This window comes from Rhipicephalus microplus, chromosome X (genome assembly GCF_043290135.1).
Source record: "Rhipicephalus microplus isolate Deutch F79 chromosome X, USDA_Rmic, whole genome shotgun sequence".
NCBI classification, from domain to species: Eukaryota; Metazoa; Arthropoda; class Arachnida; order Ixodida; family Ixodidae; genus Rhipicephalus; species Rhipicephalus microplus.
In genome coordinates, this window is record NC_134710.1 from 11,220,972 (window position 1) to 11,244,691 (window position 23,720).

Below are 23,720 nucleotides of genomic sequence, written 5' to 3' on the forward strand. Positions count from 1 at the left end.
TGAAATTTAGCATCGAATGAAGCCCTGAAGCTAAAAATTCGACAGCATGCCGATTCCACGGTAAGATATGATACCGCTATAAATGCATGCTTATTTTTTTGCTTTCCTTAAGCATCTAGTGAACATTTGTGCACAATCTAGAGTTCTTCCATGATTCTGGTGGTTAACGCCTCGCAGAAGTGCAGTGGCTGCAACTTTTGACCGCATATCCAACCTTCCAGGCTATGTATACATTCGGTGTTTCTATATATGAAGATATATTATCTTCTTGTGCTCTTAAAATTGCCTCACGCTTATTAAACCTATGGCCACTTTGAATAAAGCAGTGCTTTTAATTTAGCAAGAGATGAGGATCAGGCAATACTTCATATGACGTTTGCCTCATTTTCATGTTTGTTTTGTGTTAATTTATCACCATGGTGCTGTAGCACGTTCTAAGTTCGGTTGGCCATGCAATGTAGTTTCTCAGTCCTTTGCTTTGCTGTGTAGCTTACTCATGCTGTGTTTTCTCTGTCCTTTTTTATTGTTTGTACAGTAAAGGCGAATGCCTAACATGCCTCCTGAAACGTGAAAATTGACTGACTGCGTCTCGCGCCGGAGGCGTCAACATGCGACGCAAAAAAGTTATCTTCTCGTGGTCATGATGCATTGATATCGAAAATTAACTTTTCACGCTTTTACAGCTTGTGCAAGTTTTGTACATTATTTTGGTGCAACTTCTCTTGCCCCGTCACTCGAGCAAACTTCAATTGGTAGCGTTGAAGTCACTGTTGCATGCAAGAGATGTGTGCTTCCATTTTTTCAAGCTGTGAGGAGCTGCATGTAGCTCCACCTGTTCAGGATATCACCTCAAGACTTTTGGTCACCTCAGCGCCTGTATAAATGAAAACTAAGAGCATTTCACCTATCGGGCTCCCGTATTACCAACTGGCATGAAACAAGGAAGAGGTGGCCAGTATGCTCACCTTCATTACATAAGTCATTATCCATTGCAGCTATGTCAAGAGGGCTCATGCACAGTCAAATGCAGCCTCAACAGTATCCAGCTCGCTGACAGTTCTCATCGACACTTGCAAGCGGGCAAGCTCTGCATCTTTTTGCACTATACAAATACACCGTGAGGCTGTGAAAAATCCTCAGCACAGCGTCGGCAAAAGTTTTGGAATGTTGCATGGAAACTTCGCAACACCTCTGATTAGCGACTTGTCTACGTGAACGATGTCACTCTCATCAAAGTGCTTTTCACACACGTGCACATTTGGGGAAACAAATGTGAAACTACCAGTTTCTTGTCACAGTGTTGTGCTCTTACACTTTTCTCGCCGATCACTGTAGGCAGTGAGAACTCGGAGACTTTTTCGTCATTTTTTTTTTGTAACCGGGTCAACAACCAGGTGCCAAGCAAGTATACTGTTTCCTTCCCGATCTTCAGGCACAGAACACTAGGCACAATAGTAATCATACAGTGAAAAACTACGCGATGGCACGCCACAATATTATGCGTTGACCCCATAGCGGCATCAGCGGCCAGCTTCCCTCCGGTCTGCCCAATGCCCCCGCGGTGATGCGACGCCACCCCGCGACCTCTGCTTGCAGCACACAAAGCTCTCCCATAGAGTTACAGTGAAGCTTCACGACCAGTAAATGCGTTGAAGGACTTTGGTACAAGTAGTACAAGCTAGTGCAAATAAACAGCAGTAACCGACCAACAAAAAAAAAAATGACAACCGAGAAGCCTGATACAGTGCATGCACTGTGCTAATCACTTCCATGCATCTACATCAAAGAGCAAAAAACATTTAGGAGGCGGAACTCATGTTAGTACGGTGCAAACAAGTGAAAAGGTAATGTCACAAGAATAGCATGCGCTGAAGAAAGTGCGTCAACTGGCGATGTGGAGCGACAGCCACAAAATGGCAAAACAAAAACCAACCACGAGAATGGCCAGCAAAACATGTCCACACACTCTCTTTGACAGCATTTTTGACAAGACGACAAGGGCATTCGTTTCAGTGGGAACGTTAAAATTTATTTTCTGCGCACTAAGACAAGTATGGGCATCAGACCAAAAAATACATGCAGCCAAATGCGACTTGTGTTCACACTAAGGGTCTTCAGCTGAAGGCAGCAACACGCATACGGTTCTTTTGACAACTGAAACGATAACGATTGAAAGCTTGTGCGAGTAGTGAAATTCACTACTCGCACAAGCCTAGAAATTACCAATATATGAGTAGCTGATTATCTGTTCCATAACCTCCCTTCCCCTGCTGCTCTAACCTTCTTTGCTGTCCTGGCCCTTCTTGAGAGATTGAATTCCGTGACTACGGCCTACTGGCTGAGGAGAGTTTGAGACCCCTGATAAAATGAAGGTTAACAGTTGTGTCTAACCCCACAGACCACAGCAAATAGAGTCCATCTTATTCCATTCCCCAGCCACTGCAACAGGATCATTTTGTAGCACTTAATGCGTGAATACCAGTTTAGAATGCCTAACGTACTGTAGACTCATCAAATACACTCACCTTAGCAAAGGTACTACAAATAGCAAAAAGCTTCTTGCCGCAAGCCTTGTAAAGGGGGCTGCTTTGAGACACACCATTCTTTTCTAGAGCATTCGCCACAGCGACACGCAGTTTCTGAGAAATAAAAAGTAAAAAAGGCCATACAAATTCCTTGTATGTTTGTAACGATCTTTACAAACAGCACAATAACTCACCATCCAGAGTTTCTCAGATGCTGCACGATTTGCATCAATTCTCTCTTTCCTGTGATGAGAATGCATATAATCACTTCACTCTTACATTATATGAACGCAAGAGGACTTCCTCATTGCATGCAAACACTATATGAAACTCAGCCACTTGAGCCACACAAGCCAAATAGTGACAGCATAGAGATGAAGAAGAGCACTAATCTGCCTCAGGGATTATCTAGTGTTACTGATTATAGACCAACAGTAGCAAGGAATCTGATCGAGCAAGTTGGTACATTGTAACTAACAGCATGAAGGTTAAAGCAGCCCTCTAACACTGAGCATGGTCAGACAACACTGGTAGTCGAGGCTCTCGAGCCAAACATTATAGCACAGCCCGTGGCCTCGAATTGACCATTAACTCTCAAAGCTAAAAATCTATCCCCCTTCTTTCTAAATATGGGATATACTCAAATGACCACGCCATATACCCGAATTCACGACAATTGGCTGATTTGAGCACCATGGGGTGCACAGTTACTGCACCCACCACAGAAGGCCGCCATGTGCCTGCACGTGCGCTCGAAAACCAAACGTTCAAAAAGAGGAGAAGAAAAATAAGGTGTTCAAGGTCATGACGCAAGCATGAAGAAGAGCCATCCTTCCATGCTTAGCTTCCAGCACTTTTGTCGGGACGAGAGAAGAGAGAAAGCTAGATCTCTGCAACTCCATTCGTTGTTGACGGATTCTCAACATTTTTCCAGCAGTAAATTCGTGAGGCAATAAACTTCTCTAGTGAAGCCACCGGATGGTTACTTGGAAAAGTGTTGCAGGGCCCTTTCATATGTGGATACTTAACCATGACACTAGTGCAGCCTCAATTGAGCTGTCGTTGAAACCACCTTGCTTACACCTGTATTTACCCTTCACATTGTACACTTACGATGAAAGTAGCAGATGCAAAAATTGCCACTTACAAGGAAGGCTGTCATTTTCCTTGAAGGGGCCCTGGAACACTTTTTGAGCATGGTTAGAAAACGCTGCCAATCAGTAGTAGAGGCTCTCGAGAACACGCGAGCCAAAGGTTATAGCATAGCACGCGGCCTGGAACTTACAATAAATTATGAAAGTCAGCTAAAAATTTCTTTCTCTTCCCTCGACAAATGACGAAAAATGCTCAAAAATCACACATAGAATACCCGTCTTATCAGCCATTGGCTGATTTGAACATGGCGTGCTCAGTTGTTACAGAGATGGCCGCGAGAGGCCATTACTTGTTCACACGTGCGCGTGCGATCGCACTGAAAAAGCCGGGTATTCAAAGAAAAAAAAGTGCTCAAGGTCACTAGGCGGGTGTGACGCTTTTTGTTAGCCCCTCCCATTCCTCTCTGCTTAGCTTCCAGCGCTTTCGTTAAGACGAGAGAAGATAATGCGATTGCAGCGTGTGAGAAATCTTTATCAGCTTGTACTGGTAAAATTCTTAAAATTTTTGCGGCATTGAATTGGTGAGTCAATACGCTTTCCCAGTGAATTAATTCCATGGTTACTCAAAAAAGTATTTCAAGGCCTCTTTAATATAGAATCCTTTATATGGCATATCGCCACAAGCATCATCCACTAACACATGCCCATTTTTGTCCACTCTGTCTGGACATGCAAATTCACTTGCACAGAACAAGGAAATGTGAAGAGGGGAGATCATACGCCAAAGAGGCTGTAGAGAAAACAGTCTGCTCAACTGAGCTAATATTAAAAAAAGGGGGGGGGGGCATTCAAAGGTACTTTTCTTCACCACCTGTCAGAAAATAACTAGTTCTGATAACTTATTTGAAGAAACTTTTTTTTTTCACTTAAATCTCGAGGCTTAACCTTAAGACCTTATCATCCTTATCATCACCCCCGTCACCACCACCTTATGTCCACCACAGGCATCCTTCATCAATATCTAATTATCTTCAGCTTACGCCAGCAATATACACCAGCTTGACCCATTCTACAACTTCACTGCAGAAGTCATTGATTCTGCTCCATGTCGAGTGGAATGGGCTACCCATATCTGTTTACTGATGAACAGTGCTGTCTTTCCGTCTCTTGACATTACATCTATCATTTTTCACCAGTCCTTTCAATGCACAGTCAACTTGCTTCCTCTCAGGCTTATCTGTTAACGAGAGTGGCACTGTATATGGACTTGAATCTTAATGCCATTTTGCTGCAAGATAGTCTATCTGTGAATATAAGCTGCAAACCAAGAATTTAAGGAGACGAAACCACGCATACGACATCCCGCAGGCATGTGTTTGAAAACAAGGATTTTTCTACTTTTTTTTTTTAAGAAACGTAACATGCAGTTTCGTGGATCATGATGTTATAAAGGTGCTCTGTCATTGTTTTCATTCAACACCATGTGCTCATATTTTTTGAAATAATGTAAGAAAAAAAAACTGCACACCTTGGATCATCACATTCGTGCTGTTTCGTATTTTTACGTGGGCTCTTTCGCAGAAAGGAAGAAGCAGCAGCTTGTGGGCTATTCCAGGTTAGAGGGACTGTTTTTTGTGACATGCTCTCCTTTTGTGGGCTCCTCTCAAGAGATGTTGATGCAACAGGATCATTCCGTGTTGATGAGAAAGAATGCTTCTGTTGGTGGCCTTGCAGCGTGGTGCGGTCCTTGTTCACAGGAACACAAGCCGTGCTTGACGGTTTCTTGGATTTGGATTGGAGAAGCACTGAACTTTCCGGATTAGATGTGCAAGTAGCAGCTGTTTCATCAACTAAGTATTGCTCTTTCATTGCACTGCAGGAGTTCTCCAATACTTCATGGTCTGTGTTGTAACTGGATTGAGAAATCGGAAGTTGTACAATGAACAACTCGCTCAAAAAAATTATCACACGAGAGCACTGAATGTGGTTTACTGATCATGTTTTCACTTTTCTAGCATTATAAGCAGGCTTAATGGTGCTGCAGTCACATTACAGTAACTACTACATTTCATTTTAATAAAATTATATAGTTCCAAGTTTAGTGTACAAAATAAAACAATGGGTGAAATGGCTTGCAGGATCCACTTCACAATGCAAAACTCGATAAACTTTTTTCCTTGGTTCTGATATTTGTGATTAAATATTTACATCAGGTAGAACATTACATACTGGTTCTTAGCATAACTATTGTTTCAACCTTTCCGATTCAAACTGATATGAAAGACTGTGCCACTACTAATATGCAGAACTAATACATAATAGACAAAGTCGGTCGGAATGATAATTGTTGCAGATGAAAGTCAAAAGTCAGGAAACTTGAGTGAGAACACTGTTTTACAGAGGAGCTGTTACATTCTAAACTATAGTATAGGCTCTTCCCACAAACTACGATGAACTTGTCAGTACTATATAAGAGACTCGTGGCAATATATAAAAGAGTCGTGCAAGCTAGTTTTCTTTCAAACCGTAAGTACTTTTTCTGTGCTAATGTACTAGATATCACGCATATCTAAGACTAAAAGTTCCTTTCTATAATATGACTTTTGACTGAGCGGTGATACCAGAATTTCGGATGAAATTTGCCAGTTTTTGGCTTGAAACCAGCAACACAAACCTGCGTTAGCATGACAACACTCAACTATCTGAAACACGCGTAAAGTGCTTGACGTCACTGAGATAAGCAAATATGGTAGGTAAAACGTCTTTCGAAGTTCTCTCTCCGTGAGACTGTTATGGCTGTAGATGGAGCATACATTTATTATTAGGTCGTACTTATCCATAATTTCCAGTGGATCACTGCATGTGGAGACTCAATATTTCTAACCACCTAGAGAGCAGGTGTAGTTTGAAGAAATAGAGCAGAATTGCTTACTCCCTGTATGGAGAAACTAATGCATTAGAAAAAAACATGCTGCGAATAAAATAATAAAATCAGTTTTCTTGGCAGGGTTTTGAGCCGGAAAACCACATGCTCCCAAAGCTTGTGTCTTAACACTAGGCCAAACACACATAAAGTGATTATATTCCAACTATATGGATGTGTTCTACATGTCATGCAAAACAAATGTAAATAGAAAACACCTTCTATGAAAGCTTGTGGTGTTGGAATAAATGCCCTCTGCAGGACAACATAACATCAGGCGAATTGCTTTTTTGGGAATATTTCATGCCAGAGATGCATTTTTCCATGCACTGTTTAAGTTAAGAAGATGCCGATATTGATCGAAAACTGTGTTCTGGAGAATACCACAACTTCCACTGCAACTCTGTGACTATGCATACCTTAAACAATTCCCAAAAAGAACCTTGCAGCCACCAGTTCCACTGATCACCAACCTCCCCAAAATGAAATGGCACTGAGTTACCTATTTAGGTCCTCAATATTTTTTGAGAAAGTGAGTAAAATGAACACTTCAATTGAGTAGTCTGTCTGAACACTTTAATGCTGATATAAAATGAATACTGTTATTGCATCAACTACATGCGCTACTAATATACTTGTGTACAACTTTTTGTGGCTGACATGTAGTGACACAAGGTAGAGTTTTTTCACAACTATATGGAGACTTTGGGAGTTTTTCGAGTAGAAGGCTCAGATAATTACCATGATCAGAATACATGAACACACAGAATAGATGTATGTTCACAAAAGACAAACTAGACTTTGTGCACATTCACAGAGAACAGGCAACAGTCATGACATTCCTTTGTGCAGCAACGACACAGCTAGCACAAATATCCTGCCTGTTCTGCACAAGGAGAATGGAACCTGAACGTTGGAGAAAGGAGGAGCTGGTTACTACACCCACCACTTTTGATGGCTAGTTGGGCTTAAGTGCCTCCTGCCCCAGGGCTGCTATTTTATGTAGCGAGGCCTTTTTAAAGGCAAGAAGACTTTTTCACTCTAATCACATTTTGTCAATGGTTGAAAGCAACAGTCTACCCCTGTTATTATTAATATCAGGCAAAATAGCACCCCAGATCATCTTTCTAGCTTCATGAAAGCAAACAGTATAGGCAAAAAGCAGGCATATTGTCTATGAATACTGCAGTACTCAAGAGCCATATTTGAAGTTCATAAAATGAAACAAAGCCAGTTTGCCTGAAATTAACAATCTGTAGTTGTGTGACTGCCACAATGGGCAAGTAGAATTTTTTCTTGAGAGTTCTTCGGCTCCATTGCTTCCTCAGCATTCTTCGTTGTATCTATAGGCGGGTACAAATTAAGAAGACCCTAAAAGGCCCCACCCAGAGGACTAAAGCACGGAAGTCGATTGCCTCCACAGCTAAAGAGATAGTCGTGCTCATGCACTCAGCAATGTTCTTCGAAAGCGGGTTCACTGGCCGCCTAGCTGGTTGGGGTGGTTTGGGATGCACGCTCATTGGTGCAGTTTGCGTGCATCCGCCTTTGGGAAGGAAAAGGCGCAGACTTCTAAAGTTTTAGCTGACTATAGTTATAGCAGTTCCTAACAATTGTGCATAGAAGGCTATGTTGCTGGTACAGCGACACTAAATCTTAACATTTTTTAGGCACTAATTATCGAGATACCAAACTCTAACTAGATGATTTCATGTGTTGTATTCGTCAGTATCTCAATGATGACATTACTTCACAAATTGTGAGTCACTAATAGGCCATGAGACAATAAACTTTGTTATACTAATTTGAGTTATATCTTTAAACCATTTTCCATCAATCAAAACATGCTTTTAGAAGCACAGTATCCTACATCAAAATTTTAAAAATAATAAACAAACAAATAAACATTTCAAGAGAGAAAATCTTGCAAGAAAATGAAATGGTTAAGGCATATAGGTGCTTACTACCCAGCACAACAGCAGTCATTGCACGGTTGAACAGCTAATTATTACATACTTACTAAACATCATGGTACTTGCACTGAAGATAATCAGGCCATTGCGTGCTTTCCAGCTGATCCCATGAGACTGATGGCTTGGTTCTTTGCCCCTAAAAATACAATTGTTGCTGCAGTTTTTTTCTAATTATTAGTAAAAATGCATTGCTTATTGAGTCACCGTGACAATACACTCAAAACAGAGGGATCATATGACAACACCATTGGATATGGTCCAGTTAATCAGACATGAAGCTTCTTATGCAGCTTGAAGGCTAATTTTCATTTTCAAATAACTAACACAACATGCCCCCGATTACTTGTTTAAAGCGAAAAATCTAGAAAACCAAACTACTAATTACTAAAAGTGTGCAAATACTTGAAATTTCAAAAAATTTTCAATTCACAGTAAAATTTTACTACTGGAACTATTCGAATTTCCTAAAGACATATACAGTGAACGTCTAACTAAAGGTGACCCCTTCAAATTTTCAATACGCTTCACCTCAGCATACTTTCATATTGCGGCAAAGCTGCCTTTCAAGGTACGCTACGATCGCAAATGTATTGGCTCGCGAAAATGCTGGCTCCAACATGAAGATGAGTGATTTGGCAGAGGTGGGGGCTCAATGTTGTTTTGGACCTCAAGTTTGGGCAGGAAGTCTAAAAATTTTTATCATCCAAAATTTCAGATGTTCTTATAGATTGCCCTCTATGAGCCAGATTTGAAACTTCGGACTCAAAAGGGTGCACACCCTCAGTTGGGCTTCCACAGAAGTTGGGAGAGGAAAAGAGGCTGAGGCAATAGTATCTTAGTCTTTCACATGTATAGTGTTGCTGGCAAAACTTTTGACCGCACCAAATCATGTATATAAATACCATTCAGCTTCTGCATTGCCTCATCCGTGATAAGACAACTATGAAACACCACCCCACCCCGCCTGCACATCATCAGTCTAACAAAACCGAACACTTTCATGTTGCTATCTCGTAAGGCCATGCTTAAGAATCCTCTCGAACTTTTTTTATTTGGCAATTTCACCTCACAGTAATAAAAAATTGTCTAGAAATATTAGAGAAATAATAAAAATATTCTATCTGATTCGAACTAGCACTTCAAATTCGAATTTGCTTCGCACCCAAAATGTTCATATTCACCCAGCCCTACCAATAGGTTAATCTTCACTGCAACATAAATAAAGAGAAATAAATCGCACATACAGATTTAGGAATTTTTCCATCAATTCCATGAAGTGATATATTATTAGCAGATAACTGGTGCAGAGATTTGATTTCATATCGCCTTACCAGACCACAAAATTGGACAATACAATAGGAGTGTTTATGCGAGTTTATCAAGATATAAAACACCTGAATTATTCCATTCAGCCATTCAAAACACATGCTGAAGCCTTTTTTTTTTGCTACAAAGTTGTCCATGAGTACAAAAGTCCATGGCGTTGCTCTAATAAGATAGTGCCCTGCATATATAGAGTGTTTTCTGAAGACTGCCTGAAAATTTTTATTTCCTGTCACAGTTACCCACACTTCCAGTCCTTGAGAATAACTATTTGAGGATACAACCTTAACTACAAGACAAAAATGATGCATAATAATTGAAATTAATCATGCATTTAGCTGATTACCAGGTGTGCAAAGGACTGTTACGCCTGCAAGTCCACACCGAACGTCAATGCCTCTGAAAAAGTCAATCTGTGTCAAGGCCAGCAATCGAGCCCGCCTGACGTGATCAACTCAACGACGTCAGCAAGCGGCGGTGCCGGTCTGTCACGCAACGCACCGCGAGCTCCCTCAGCCTGCGAGCCCGTTGAAGCGATCGGCGCCTTCCAGTCTGGCGAGTCTTACGCAACGCGTGGCAACATCCCTCGTCCTTGGCGCAACCACGCGCAGCGGCGGGCCCCATTGAAGGATTCGGACATCACGGCCAGCGGCGCGTCTGGTTGGACTAACTTCCAACCAGAACTGAAACTTCCAATCCAACCAATCAGAAACTTCCAATCAAACCGGTGCCAATAAAAAAAAAAGCCCTGTGACGCGCCTCCAGAAGCTGACCTAAGTGTCAGAAAAGCCTCTCGTCAGTTCGAGCCCCTTCGCATTCGGCGCGCCCGGTGTCCTTGGCAGCCACGAGTTTCGTGGCGCCCATCGTAACCTCGTCGGCGGTGCGCCTCGTAACAGCGTGCGTTAGAAGACATATCGGCTCTTCGAGTCCCTAAACTGTCGGCCCCAGTGCCGAATCTGTAACGCCTCTATTTCTAAGCTGTACATAAACCTTGCCTTAACTTACTGTCGTCTCGTCCGCTCGCCTACAAGCTCTGCGCAGAAGCAGTCGCGAACTGAGAAACCTACGCTATCAAATGGCTGGTGACAGTGTCGGCGGAGTTCGAAGCAGTGGCGCCTTTGGGACCGTGTTGGCGTCCCGTCTTCGTAACAGTGGTTGGCAGCTGCGGGATCGGCCAACGTCCGGTAGCTTAAAAGGGGAATGAGTTCCGGTATGCTAAGAAGGGGAATGAGTCACACGTTGACTTTGCGTTTCGTCTTAAAGCTGATTTAATTGAATGGCTCAAGGGCAAAGGTGTTTATGACGATCGCGATAAAGTGGTAGAATGCATTGCCTTGGAGCGATTATACCGCTGCATCGAGGAGGATGTCAAGCTTTGGCTGCAGGACAAACTTGGTGGTACAGCTAAACAAAGCGGCAGAGTTAGCTGAGGAGTACTATACTCCAAAAGTTGCATAGCAGAGCAGTGTACGTTGAAAAGGATGAAAGGAAAGAGGGCTTTTTAAAGAAACCTGATCAACAAAAACCCGCTCTGCACCGTAATTTCAAGAAGGACCCGTCTCTTACAAAGGACACTGTAGGGAAAGGGCAAACGGAAGCGAAGAAACCGAGTATGGTTCCTAAACAACGCACTGATACCACACGGCCATGGAAGCCGCTAAACTGCTCATGGAATGAAACTGCTCATGGAAGCTAAACAATCATGGAAGCCCCTAAACTGCTACAACTGCAAAAAGGAAGGACACATCGCGATAAACTGTAAGCAAAAGTTTGCTTTCGCAACAATCCGAGAATCGGAAAAGAACATGCGGTTGTTGGAGCAGTATCTCCAAGAAATTAGCGTGAAATGGGAAAACGTGTTGAGCACTTCGAGACTCAACGGCAACCATGGAAGTTGTCCATCCTTTGATGGTGTCTCCAGATGACTTTACAGGAGAATGCACGTGGATCAGGCAAGTCGCCAAGGAGCAGAGTGCTTGCTTACAAATCATTATGGTTGTCATTGAAGGCTTGTTCGGAAAGCTTCGCACCGAAGCGGTTGTGTCTGCCGCGCTTCCCGATCGTTTTTCTCATCTATTTTCTAATAACTCAGAGCAGCTTCCGGAAGGGCAGGATAAATCGTTCTTCTCAACCTTAGCGTACATGACCCTGACGCGATCGCAAGCGCACAAGCTTTCGCAGGAACTTGATCTTGTTCAATCTGGCTAAGCACCAAGTGGAAAAGCTGCTGGTCTGTGTGACTTTGGCGGAGGTCGATGGAGCCTCACACAGGAAATCCTCCGTGCCAGTCATTTGAGCAGTAACTCGAGCGGCCCGTAGCCGAAGCGACTGGCGCGGTCTGTGTCGGCGGAGGAGACGACATGACGCCATTGAGTCAGAGCGCGAGGGGTGCAACGCTTTCGCCTGTTGCGGAAAAATGGAGTGAGCTGTCGAGGGTTGATCGAGAAACGCTCATTCGAGAGCAGCGTGAGGACCTCTCGATTAAAGCGCTAATGGAAAGCGTAAACTTGGGAAAAAAGAAAAAGGATGTTTCCTTTTTTGAGAAAGCAGGGCTCCTGTATCGGAGCTACACAAATGCGCAAGGTCGCAAGTATGAGCACCTCTTGGTGCCACAAAAGTATCGTCGCCAACTATTGGAACTGGAGCATAAAAACGCGTGGGCAGGGCATCTCGGCATAAAAAAGACCAAGGCTAGAGTTTCCCTTGAATTTTATTGGCCAAAATGCTGGATGGATATCAAAGACTTTGTATGCTCATGCGACACTTGTCAGAGAGCGGGGAAACCCACGAACAAGTGGAAGACACCCATGAAGCTTGTGCCAATTATCACAGAACCTTTTTGGCGCCTAGTATTGATATCGTCGGGCCATTGCCAAAGTAAAGGCAAGGTTGTTGGTACATCCTGACGGCCCTCTGTGTAGCCACAAAATTTCCGGAAGCGATACCACTTAAGGAGCTCAATTCCCCTCATGTTGTAGACGCACTGCTATCTATATTTGCATGCGTCGAATTTTCTTCTGAAACCCAATGCGACAATGGTAGTGTCTTCACCAGCTGCCTTACCTCTCCCTTTTTGAATAAATGTGGAATAAAAGTAGTGCACACCTCGATCCATCACCTGCAATCTAATCCGGTAGAGCGTATGCATTCCGTTCTGAAACGGATACTGAGAGCTCTTTGCTACGAGAACAAATGCGACGGGGAAGAGTGTATTCCTTCCGCTATGTTCGCTTTGAGATCAGCTCCTCATGAGAACACTGGCTTTAGCCCTGCAGAGCTTGTGTATGGCAGGAGTTTGAGAACACCATTGCTGCACGAGTCCTGGGAGGGATTCGATGAGGACCCTAATGTAGTTGCGTACATTCTAGACCTCCTTAGACCTCCTTCTGAGGCTTGGAAAAACGAAAGATCTTGTGGAAAGCCACATGAAGGCTGCACAAGTGTTGTCCAAGGAGTACTACGACGAATCAGCAAAGAAGCGCGCTTTTGAAGTAGGTAGTCAGGTAACGCTGCTGTGGCCGTCCAAAAAGAACAAGCTTGAGGTTCATTGGGAAGGGCCCGCCAAAGTAATTTCGAAGCTTTCTGATACCAATTATGAAATGAAATTAGGAAGGCGGCTGAACAAAATTTACCAGAGTAACTTGATGAAACCATACGTTCAAAGTCAAGCGCTCGCAAGTCTGCTGTTGGATGCTTCAGAGGAAGAGGGAGCAAAAATTTTGAGTTCTAGTGATGTAATCGAAAGGGGATCGGAGGTAATCTTGGAGCAGTTGAACCTAGAGCCTAGGTTAAGTGAAGTCCAGAAGGAGGACTCGAGAAGGATTGTTTCCGAGTTTGAAGACGTGTTTTCGGGACGGTCCGAAAACACATGATTTAACACGATATCAAGCTAACTTGTGAGGGGCTAATCCGTAGCAAGCCGCATCGTTGTTCCCCTGTGCAAAAGCTAGCCTGTTATGTCTTCGGTTGGAGTTTTGTGGTCGAAACGGACCACTGTCCTCTAACCTTGTTAAATAACATGTCGCCTAAATGTGGCCGGTTACTGAGTGTCACACACTTCGGGTGAGGCCCCGCCGATCCAACACCGACAAGCCGCAGACTCGCAAGCTTCCACTTTACGCTTCGGCCTGCGACGCCTGAAAGGCCTCGAAGTGGCACATTTCAAATTTATTTGCAGGTCGGTCGACCCGTGCGGGGTTGCACGTGTGGTGATGAATGAGCCTGATCGACGCACTCATAAGCAGACAAGGAGATTTTATGCAAAACGAACTAGCATTTAATTCAAACAAGGGCAAAGGCAGGAGATAACAAAAATAACAAAGGAGGAAACTGATACGAGCGATGGAAAGAACAGCTATATAACAAAATATGCTAAAAACACTACAAAAGATACAAACTAAAGACAAATATGCGGAACATTAATAAAATAACAACAAGATGGAAATCGTAAAAGAGGGTTACAAGGAAATAATTACAGAATGATCATTGGTCGGGCTTTTGAATTTCTACGTGCGTCGCAGCGCACACAACTACAAATAATAAAAAAGGCTGGTTATAATAATTTAACAGTTTAAAAAGAAAGTCTCAATAAAGAGTTCCATACGGACCAGGCCAGCTTTTGGTACACGTAGGGGAGTTAACGGGTGCCGCTGGAGATCTCGCCGGCTTGGTAGATGACGAGGGTGCCCGGAATTGCAACCGTCTCAATACGTTGCACGGGTCACTCCATGCTCGCCGCCTACGCGAGACTCGCGACACCAACGACCGCACTTGTTGCTGGCTGTACGTCAACTGCCTATTCCGATGCAGTTCAAACTTTTTCGGGGGCGTACGCGTGCTCCCGTCTCATCTGGGGGCAATTTTCCTTTTTTAGACCGCCGGTGCCCTTTTTGGTACAGGTGCAGGGAAGACGAGCTGGCGCCACGCTGGGTCGTTAGTTGCCGGATGTCGTCTTCCACACACAAAAGATGGGGCCCGCGGATGATCCGAAAATTGGAGTCGTTTGTGACACTGAGGTAGAGCATGATACTCCAACAGCACAAATTTGACGTTCGCTACAAAAAAGGAAAGCTAAATGCTAATGCAGACGCATTGAGCCGTGCGTTTTAGTTATTACCTTCTCCACCTTTCGGTCTTTCGCTGGCCAGTCGGGGCAAAACTTTGTCTTCATCACGGCCTTAGTTGAGTGCTTTCCTCCAGAGTGATCTCAATGGGTCAACTTTATGTTGTATTCTATTTCGTTACGTTGTTGTACGTGTAAAAACTTGAGTTCTCATTTTAAGAGTCTTGTGTCCCATATGTGTCTCTTGATGTAGAGGAAACGAAATTCTGATAGACACGTAGCTAGGTATAAGGTGTACTATATTTTGTCTGGTGTTCTGTCGGGTGACCGAGGGCACTTGCTTGTGTCGTGTGTTGTCTGTTGTTAAACCGTTCTTGACAAGTTGCAGAACCATCGACAAGTGCCGAGACAAAAAATCGTCAAAAGAAACGAGCGAAGCTGGCCGGCAAGTTGTGGCGACAAGCCAGTGTAGCTGAGATCCGTCTTCAAGAATAGGATGTGTTCACGGAATGGAGTCGGGAGCTGCATTCTCCCCATGACACTGGAGGGGAACCTGGAGGAACCTGGCGGAAGAGCGCGCCCGACATCCGAGCCACGTGGAAGCAGCTCGTCTTTCCCGCGCATTGTCTGGCGGCGGGGGTGCTGTTACGCCTGCGAGTCCACACCGAATGTCAATGCCTCTGAAAAAGGCAATCTGTGTCAAGGCCAGCAATCGAGCCCGCCTGACGCGATCAACTCAACGACGTCATCAAGCGGCGGCGGCGGTCTGTCATGCAACGCACTGTGAGCTCCCTCAGCCCGTTGAAGCAATCGGTGCCTTGCATTCTGGCGAGTCTTACGCAAAGCGTGGCAACATCCCTCGTCCTTGGCGCAACCATGCGCAGCGGCGGGCCCCATTGGAGGATTCCAACATCACGGCCAGCGGCGCTTCTGGTTGGACATTTGGTTATTCAAAAGATCCACCAGGTGCCAATAAAAAAAAAAAGCCCTGCGGGGTGTCGCCAGCAGCTGACCTAAGGGTGAGAGAAGCCTCTCGTCGGTTCGAGCCCCTTCGCAGTAGGCGCGCTCGGTGTCCTTGGCAGCGGCAAGTTTTGTGGCGCCCATCGTAACCTGGTTGGCAGTGCACCTCGTAACAGCGTGCGAGAGAAGGCATTTCGGCTCTTCGAGTCCCTGAACTGTCAGCCCCGATGCCGAATTTATAACGCCTCTATTTCTATGCTATACATAAAGCTTCCCTTAACTCACCGTCGTCTCGTACGCTCGTCTAGCAGCTCTGCACGGAAGCTGTCGCGAGCCGAGAAACCTACGCTACCGAACGTCTGGCGACAGTGTCGGCGGAGTTCGGAGCAGTGGTGCCTTCGGGACTGTGTTGGCGTCGCGTCTTCGTAACACTACTTCAGAATGTGGCACTGATTTGATGAATTGCAAGCATATCTCAGATAAAAATAGGTAAACACGTTTGTCAGTTTCCAGGAACTAGTACTTTTACAAGCGTTCTGTTTCTAAATTACCCAGCAAAGTAGCCCTCAGCAGAAAAAGAAATTCAACACAGCTTTGCAAACAAGCACACACTATAATCAAGTGCTTCACAGAGATGTTGGCAATAGAATCATCAAGAAGAGGCTCCATTGTGTTTCATGTTATGTGGCTGCTTGTTGGACTACCTCTCAATGACATCCAATACATCCTAATCGAGTGGCAATAAATCTAAAAAACAAGTTAGCTACAGTTTCAAGGTAATGTGGTTGTGGAAGTTTTCGGCCAGCCATTCACGGTCAACGAGGGTGATATGTGGGTGAGAGTGAAATAGTGTTGAGGTACATAAGGACACACTAACAATAATAATTTTCGGTTTTTGTGTCACTAAATGATGATACTGTTATGAAGGCCACTGTAGTAGAGGGCTCTTGAAATTTTGGCGAACTGGTCTTCTTTAATGTGCACCTATATTTAAGTATGCTAGCCTATGGTATTTCGTCTCCATCGAAATGCAGACACTGCAACTGGGATTCAATCCCGCAAATTTCGTGTCAGTAGTTCAATACCCTAACCACTAGATCACCTCCGTGGGTTCTTTTGACACACCTAGTTTCTAAGGCTGCACAATGCCATAAAGCACCTCCACGTACATAGCCAAATCAACAAGGACGCCTTGTTCAAAGAATCGTAGTGGCATGGAATCGCCCTCATTGGTGATGACAGCTAACACCACCGCCGACAATTGAAATTTTGTGTGCATTACTGTTCGCACCAAATCAGGGCTTGAGTAAAGTCACATGCAGTTTCTGCTAGCTTTTAATGTTCGTTTCAATAAAATTATAGAGCATTACGTTATAATCAGGGTGCTTCAGCTTGCTCAGCAACTGCTTGGACCAAAGCAGACGATTTTGCCAAGTTTTACCATACATGAATTGGCCTTTCTTTGTGACTAGGGAATGGTATGTCAAGTACTCATTCACAGAAAGTCAGACTGTTGACTCTGCAATCTGGAGCTCCTTTGCAATGGTTCTGATTGGAATTCCTGGGTTCACAATGGCTAGCAGATGGTGGACAAAATCAGCAGATCTGACCGCAGTCTCTATTTCTTCCTCTTTTTTCACAAATGTCAATTCCACCTAAAAGGACTCAAGTTTATAGTTTCCTGTTTCACTCTGTTTTTACAAATGAGAACAGGACAAAGACACAACGGTAAAAGATGGCCCACGAGATATGTTGCTTATCATCCAAACCTCACAAACAAAAAGATTATCTGAAATGTGGCAATTTCCGAGTCTCTCGGGTCGGAGACAAAGACAACTAGCACTGAATGATGGTTTATTTCCTTCATAAAGCCACATGCCTACATAAATCTAGCAATGCTGCTAGCATTTGTGGTGACACTGAATAGTGTGATCAAATAGTCCACACACACAGTGTAATGTAGGCACATATTGCAATTCACTACATGTATTAGGTGACATCGTGTGGAATATTTCACTAAATAATGAATCCTGAGCACCAGTTACAACAAATGCGTCCCGGAATTCGCAGCAGGTATACACTGCCTCTACTTTTTAACAATATGATCTTTCAAGCACTGAAGCGCAAAAATAATCAACTCTTTCGTTACCATGCCTATTCAAATCAATCACCTGTGATCGACGCTTCGGATTGGAGATTAGCATGTAAATTTTGTTTCCCGTGCACCCAGCATTTTCTAGTAGTTAGTGCAGCCACTCAACTTTCAGAATTAATTTGAACTTGCCTGTTTGGGCAACATAGTGATTTCTGACAGATCTTTGCATGAACCATTGTGCGTGCATTGTTGGAAAACTGCACTAGGCTGGCGAACTTGACAAAAGTGCATGCCCCTCGTGATTATACAGCAGTAACATCGAAGTTATATAATGAAAGGAACCATTGCATGCCAAATATCGAATTGAAGTATCAGCTTTGCAATTCGATATTGTTTAACAATAGTAAATGCCTGAAATTTATGCCAGCTATTCAATAGACAGCTGTTGCTGTGAGTCAGGGAACACTTATTCTGCAAAAAATACTTCCGATGGTCTGCCGCATGTTTAAAGTGTCGAGATGGCCTTCTCAGCCAGTTTCTAGCAGCTTTGGTTTTGCTTGTATCGTTACATCTGACACAAGGTTGCATAAAGCGTCACTAGTCGCTCTTATGACGTAGTCGTCACACGCGCATGGGTGCGCACTGCAAAAGACATGCACTGCTTGAAACTGGCTTGCAACCCCACCAGAATTGAGTGAGGACGAGCTTCTAGTTTGAGGATGACAGCACTACAGCTTCAAATTTTATGGAGACGATGTTTTCCATTAGCCTTAGACATCCACAGCCGTTCACGGGTTTTTGTTTACATCCTCAAGTTGTCTCCTCCACCGTAAGTGCGTATAGCTTCTGACCTTTGTGCACAATCTTATAGCTACTCTGGTTATGTGCGTGGTCCACACTTCGCTGGGGCAAAGTGTGTTGGTGCTGACTGCAGAGCTTCTGCTGAAGACAAGAAGGCCCTCGGAGCACATCTTGGCCCTGACTACGGAGCAGTGCGAGACGTTTTAGAACTGCACATGACATTGTCCTTTCTTAATACGATTTGCACGAAAATTCAAAGAAATATGCTTGGATGCATCTATAGTAACGCCAACCTATGCAGAGTGAGATGGCTCATGAAAAGAGGTGACGCTAGACGAAATAGTGAAGTTAATTCGACATCTCATTTATAGAGGGATTATTCACATCACGGGTATCCATCTATATTGGAACTATATTGGGATTCCATCTATAGTTTCCAGGCGTGCTGTGACCCAACAATGGGTAGCACGTCTGTGCAGGTTTCATTCACTCTATAAAGATGGCATTATTACCTTCAAGGCTGGCATTTGGCTTGTTTGTTTGAAAGATACACAGCTATTTTTTTGCCTTTTTCACATAAACTGAAACTCAAAGTGACCAGAACCAGAAAACGCACACACCTTTCCTCTGTGTCGTGCTTCTGCACCCGTAAAAGGCACAATGATCCATTAGTTGCGCTAAAGATCTTGAGGAGCAGCAGGAAGAATGCGCGCACGTATTTGAATGAAGTGTATTTAAAAACTGCGACAAAACAGTGGCAAGCAACACAGTATAGAAATAAGCCGCCACTACCCTTCTTTAAAATAAAAGAAAATATGTGTCATCCCACATCCTATGCAGCAAAAATTTATTTTTTTAATGCACTTTCAAGCCTTAGACTGGAGCACATGACACAGAGTGCTCAAGCATGGGCAGCGCCTCCTCTATTTTTTTTCAGTGCCGGGGCGAAGGAGCGAAGTACAATGGGAACCAGCCGTCGGCTTTAGTGCGGCGTTCAGCCATAATGCGCTGCTACCGGAATAGAGTCGCTGCCGCGATGCCGCTCACTGAAACGCAGGTGGGATCAGCATTCGCAGCTCTTATATGGTCGAGTTTTCAGTTGTATTCGCACTGATTGAAGTATAAACAAAATTTTTGTAAGCAGAAACAGTGAAGCACTCATCGCACTTCACAACAAGTTCTTTTTGAAGGCATGTTCTGTTCATGGCTGTTGCTGTTGAGGCACGCGCTCGCGCGTCGTCTACTCCACCGATATGAAAGCATGGTCAAGTGATGCTCGTAAAATTGTTCTTTCATCATTATGCTCGCTAGTCTGATAGTGTGTTTTTAAGTGTTTATGAGTCAATTTTCAAAAGACCTGTTTGCCAGTAGCTAATACCGAAAGCTTGGGTGCTTAAGAGCACAGGTGTACGCTGACATCTATTGGCTACATGCAAGCGTGGAGTGCATGCCTTAAATAGCATGAAATAAAATGTAACACTGCTTCCATGTAGGTACATGATCTCAAGTTCCCTGCACAAATCTTTTGTCATGTACATTTGTTGCCACCCAGAAGCAAAAAATGGTGCGTCAAAAAACCAGGTACTTCACCAAGCGATTGTATCGTTTCATAGACTAAAGCAGCTTTATTGTGATGGCATGAAAAACAAAAACAGCTGGTTCTTCTGCGCACTTCTTGTAAGACTGCCCGATATATGTGAACAAATGCTGTTGTGTTCGTCACGCTGTTGACCTTGAGCGAATGTTAGACGCATGAAAAAATGCAGCCTGCCATCAGCGCTGTCACTTGATGACGTGAGGTTTTGCGAACATGCACAGAGATATCAATGCCAAATTAAAAATAAGGGGAAAGCCTTGCATGCCTCATCAAACGTGGAAATATATCGTGTGTGTCGGCAACGTTCACACGAGTGATGCGAAAAATCATCATGACGCGCTGTCGTCGACGTATGACTTCACAGTTCGCAAAAATTTGTGTCTTCATCAAGGTGTCCCAATTACATCACGAAGTTACGTTATGTGACGACACATGATGACATCATAACTCAGCATGATCATTTTGCACTGCCATCGTCATAAGTGAGTCGATAATATAGTCAATGCAATACCACGTAAGGTAAGAAAAAACGCTTTCGGAGGGGGCGGGGAGTAACAATACACTGACTAAAGAAAAAATAAGTAGAACATTTCTTTTGCCTTCAATTCATTTTAGGTAAATGCATAGGGCACCCTGTGAGCTTTTGTTTTCAAGAGCAATGCACGGCAAGTCATGGTTTACATTGATTGCGATCGCACCATTTGAACGGTGAAAAATAAAGTTATTATGGAAGCAAACCCCGCGTGCTATTCAAGCGCATGCGAATCTCACAGTTTCGCCTACTTAGAGCTGCCGTTTTTATTTCTATCTGTGAAGTCCTCATGCTGGAAATGGGAGCTACATACTTTTGTATAGTTCGAAGTTGTATTAGGCAACTGTCACGAGTAGGAGCCCCTCGAAGACAAAGACGACAAGGAAGTTCAAAGAAGATAGGAAAAGGCACGAGCACGCGCACTGTACAGCGAGGTCCGAGGCGAGTGACCCCAGCGGCGATCGGCGCGCGAGCAGCGACGAGCTGGGATTGTCGACCTGGGCTTGGGAGAAGGTCGCATCGCCAGCTAGCATACTGGCGACGGGAGCGTCAGGACAGCCCGGGATTCCGTGACAATTGGTGAGCCTGCCAGGATCCAATTGGGCCCAGTCACTGATTATTGGTTGTTGCGGTGATGGATTGGGACAAAGTATTAACGGTTGTTCAAGAGCAAAAGCTAAGTAAGGAAGAGGGTTTAAAGTTGATTGAAGAAAACGCACTCAGGAAAAGCGGAAGCTAATGAGGAAGGAGCACCAGGCCAAACTTGAGGCAAAACGTGCAGAAGTGCAAGAAATATATGCAAGAGAAAGGTAGGCGCTAGAGCGGCAACTGCGATTGGCACAAGCCACAGGTAGACCGAAATAATAAACACACAGAAAAGAAGTCATCAGCAGAATTTAGTGTGTGCGGTGTTCCCTGTTATGCTTCGGTTGAGCGTAAGGTTAGCGAGCAGGAGTTTAATGCCAGCGAGACAGGTCATGTGAGCGATGAGTTGCAGAGAAAGGGATTAGATGTTGCAGAGAGTTGAAGTAAGGCAATGGTTAGAGTAGAAGACGTGGATACTGTAGAACAGTGCACGGAGGAAGCGAACGCAACCAAGCTAGGTAGCTAAGAGACAGTGAGCAGATGTTCGGGGTTGGGCAGGCATATTGAAAGAAAAAGAACGACGCATTGATGAAAGATAATAATGCCGGAGGGTTCGAGAAAGAATTAGATGCTTTTTACGTGCGTTGTAAAACGCATAAAAATAAGAGAAAAAGAGACAGCTGTAGACGCCGAGAGAACCGGTCAGGGTCACCAGGACGCAAGTAGAGTGGTGCAAAAGTTGGAGACGCATGAGACGAAAGAAAACCACTCAGAAAGAGCTAACGCTATGCCTTGATCATCAGGCAGGAAAACTAGTGAGGAAAAGAGTCGACGCAGCGAGAGTCAGGACGCTACGTACGACAGCTGATTCAAGGAGGCATCGGAGTAAAAGGAACAGAGGCATTAGCTGTGTCGAGCGTCTTGAACCATGGGGCGCGAGTAGACATACGAAGAAACTGAAAAAGACGCGGAATGTGAAAAAGTACAGATTGAAGTGTGTTGTCTCAAACTCGTGATTGCTTTCATCGAAAACAGATTGTCTTCTGGAATGTGTTTGGAATGTGTCTGTCTGTCCGTACGTGCATCCGTCCGTGTGTCCATCTAGAGAACACTCTGAGTACCGCCATCTCGCATCTCGCATACCCTGTGGCACATAGCCGTTTTACACGCCCGTCTACCTGTCCGTTCGTATGCTAGTCTATCTGTCCGTCCAAGCGTCCGTCTGTGCGTCCATCTAGAGAACACTCAAAGTACCGTCATCTCGCATACCCTGTGGCACATAGCCGTTTTACGCGTCCGTCTACCTGTCCGTCCATCTGCTAGTCTATCTGTCTGTCCGTCCATGCGTCCATCCGCACGTCCATCTAGTGAACACTCCAAGTACCACCATCTCGCATCTCGCATACCCTGTGGCACATACTTGCTTTACGCGTCCGTCTATCCGTCTGTCCGTCTCCTAGTCTATCTGTCTGTTTATGCGTCCGTCTGTGCGTCCATCTAGAGAACACTCTGAGTACTGCCATCTCCCATATCGCATACAATTGAGCACATATTCTCTCTACGCGTCTGTCTACCTGTCCGTCTGTCTGTCTGTCCATCCGTGCGTCTGTCTGTGCGTCATCTAGGGAACACTCCAAGTACCACCATCTCACATACCCTGTGGCACATAGTCGCTCTATGCTTCTGTCTACCTGTCCGTCTGTCTCCAATTCTATCTGTCTGTCCATCCATGCGTTCGTCCGGGCGTCCATCTAGTGAACTCTCCAAGAACCACATTCTCGCGTACCCTGTGGCATATAGCCGCTTTACGTGTCCATCTACCTGTAGTTCGTCTGCTATTCTGTCTGTCTGTCCGTTCATGCGTCTGTCCATGCGTCCATCTAGTGAACACTTCAAGTACCGCCATCAAGCATACCTTGTGGCATATAGCCACTTTACGCGTCCGTCTACCTGTTCGTCCGCCTGCTAGTCTGTCTGTCTGTCCATCCATGCGTCCGTCTGGGCGTCCATCTAGTGAACACTCCAAGTACCATCATCTCGCATACCCTGTGGCATATAGCCACTTTACGCGTCCGTCTACTTGTCCCTCCGCCTGCTAGTCTCTCTGCCTGTCCGTTCATGCGTCCGTCCATGCGTCCATCTAGAAAACACTCAAAGTACCACCATCTAGCATACCCTGTTGCACATAGCCGCTTTATGCATCCGTCTACCTGTCCGTCCGCCTGCTAGGCTGTCTGTCTGTGCATTCATGCG

General features: G+C 44.6%; 1 protein-coding gene across 4 annotated transcripts in view; it reads right to left on the reverse strand.

Annotated features, from left to right (window-relative positions):
* Positions 1–23,720, reverse strand: part of LOC142777432 (uncharacterized) — a 67,871-nt gene that overhangs the window by 12,982 nt on the left and 31,169 nt on the right. For 2 of the 4 annotated variants that reach the window (XM_075881822.1, XM_075881821.1), the window contains exons 15-18: positions 8,560–8,648; positions 5,148–5,531; positions 2,720–2,768; positions 2,526–2,639 (exon numbers count right to left, since the gene is read on the reverse strand). In XM_075881822.1, the coding sequence (XP_075737937.1) occupies positions 2,526–2,639; positions 2,720–2,768; positions 5,148–5,531; positions 8,560–8,648 (636 nt within the window). The remainder of the gene's footprint in view (positions 1–2,525; positions 2,640–2,719; positions 2,769–5,147; positions 5,532–8,559; positions 8,649–23,720) is intronic. The other 2 variants (XR_012888082.1, XM_075881823.1) reach the window with 2 other exon arrangements.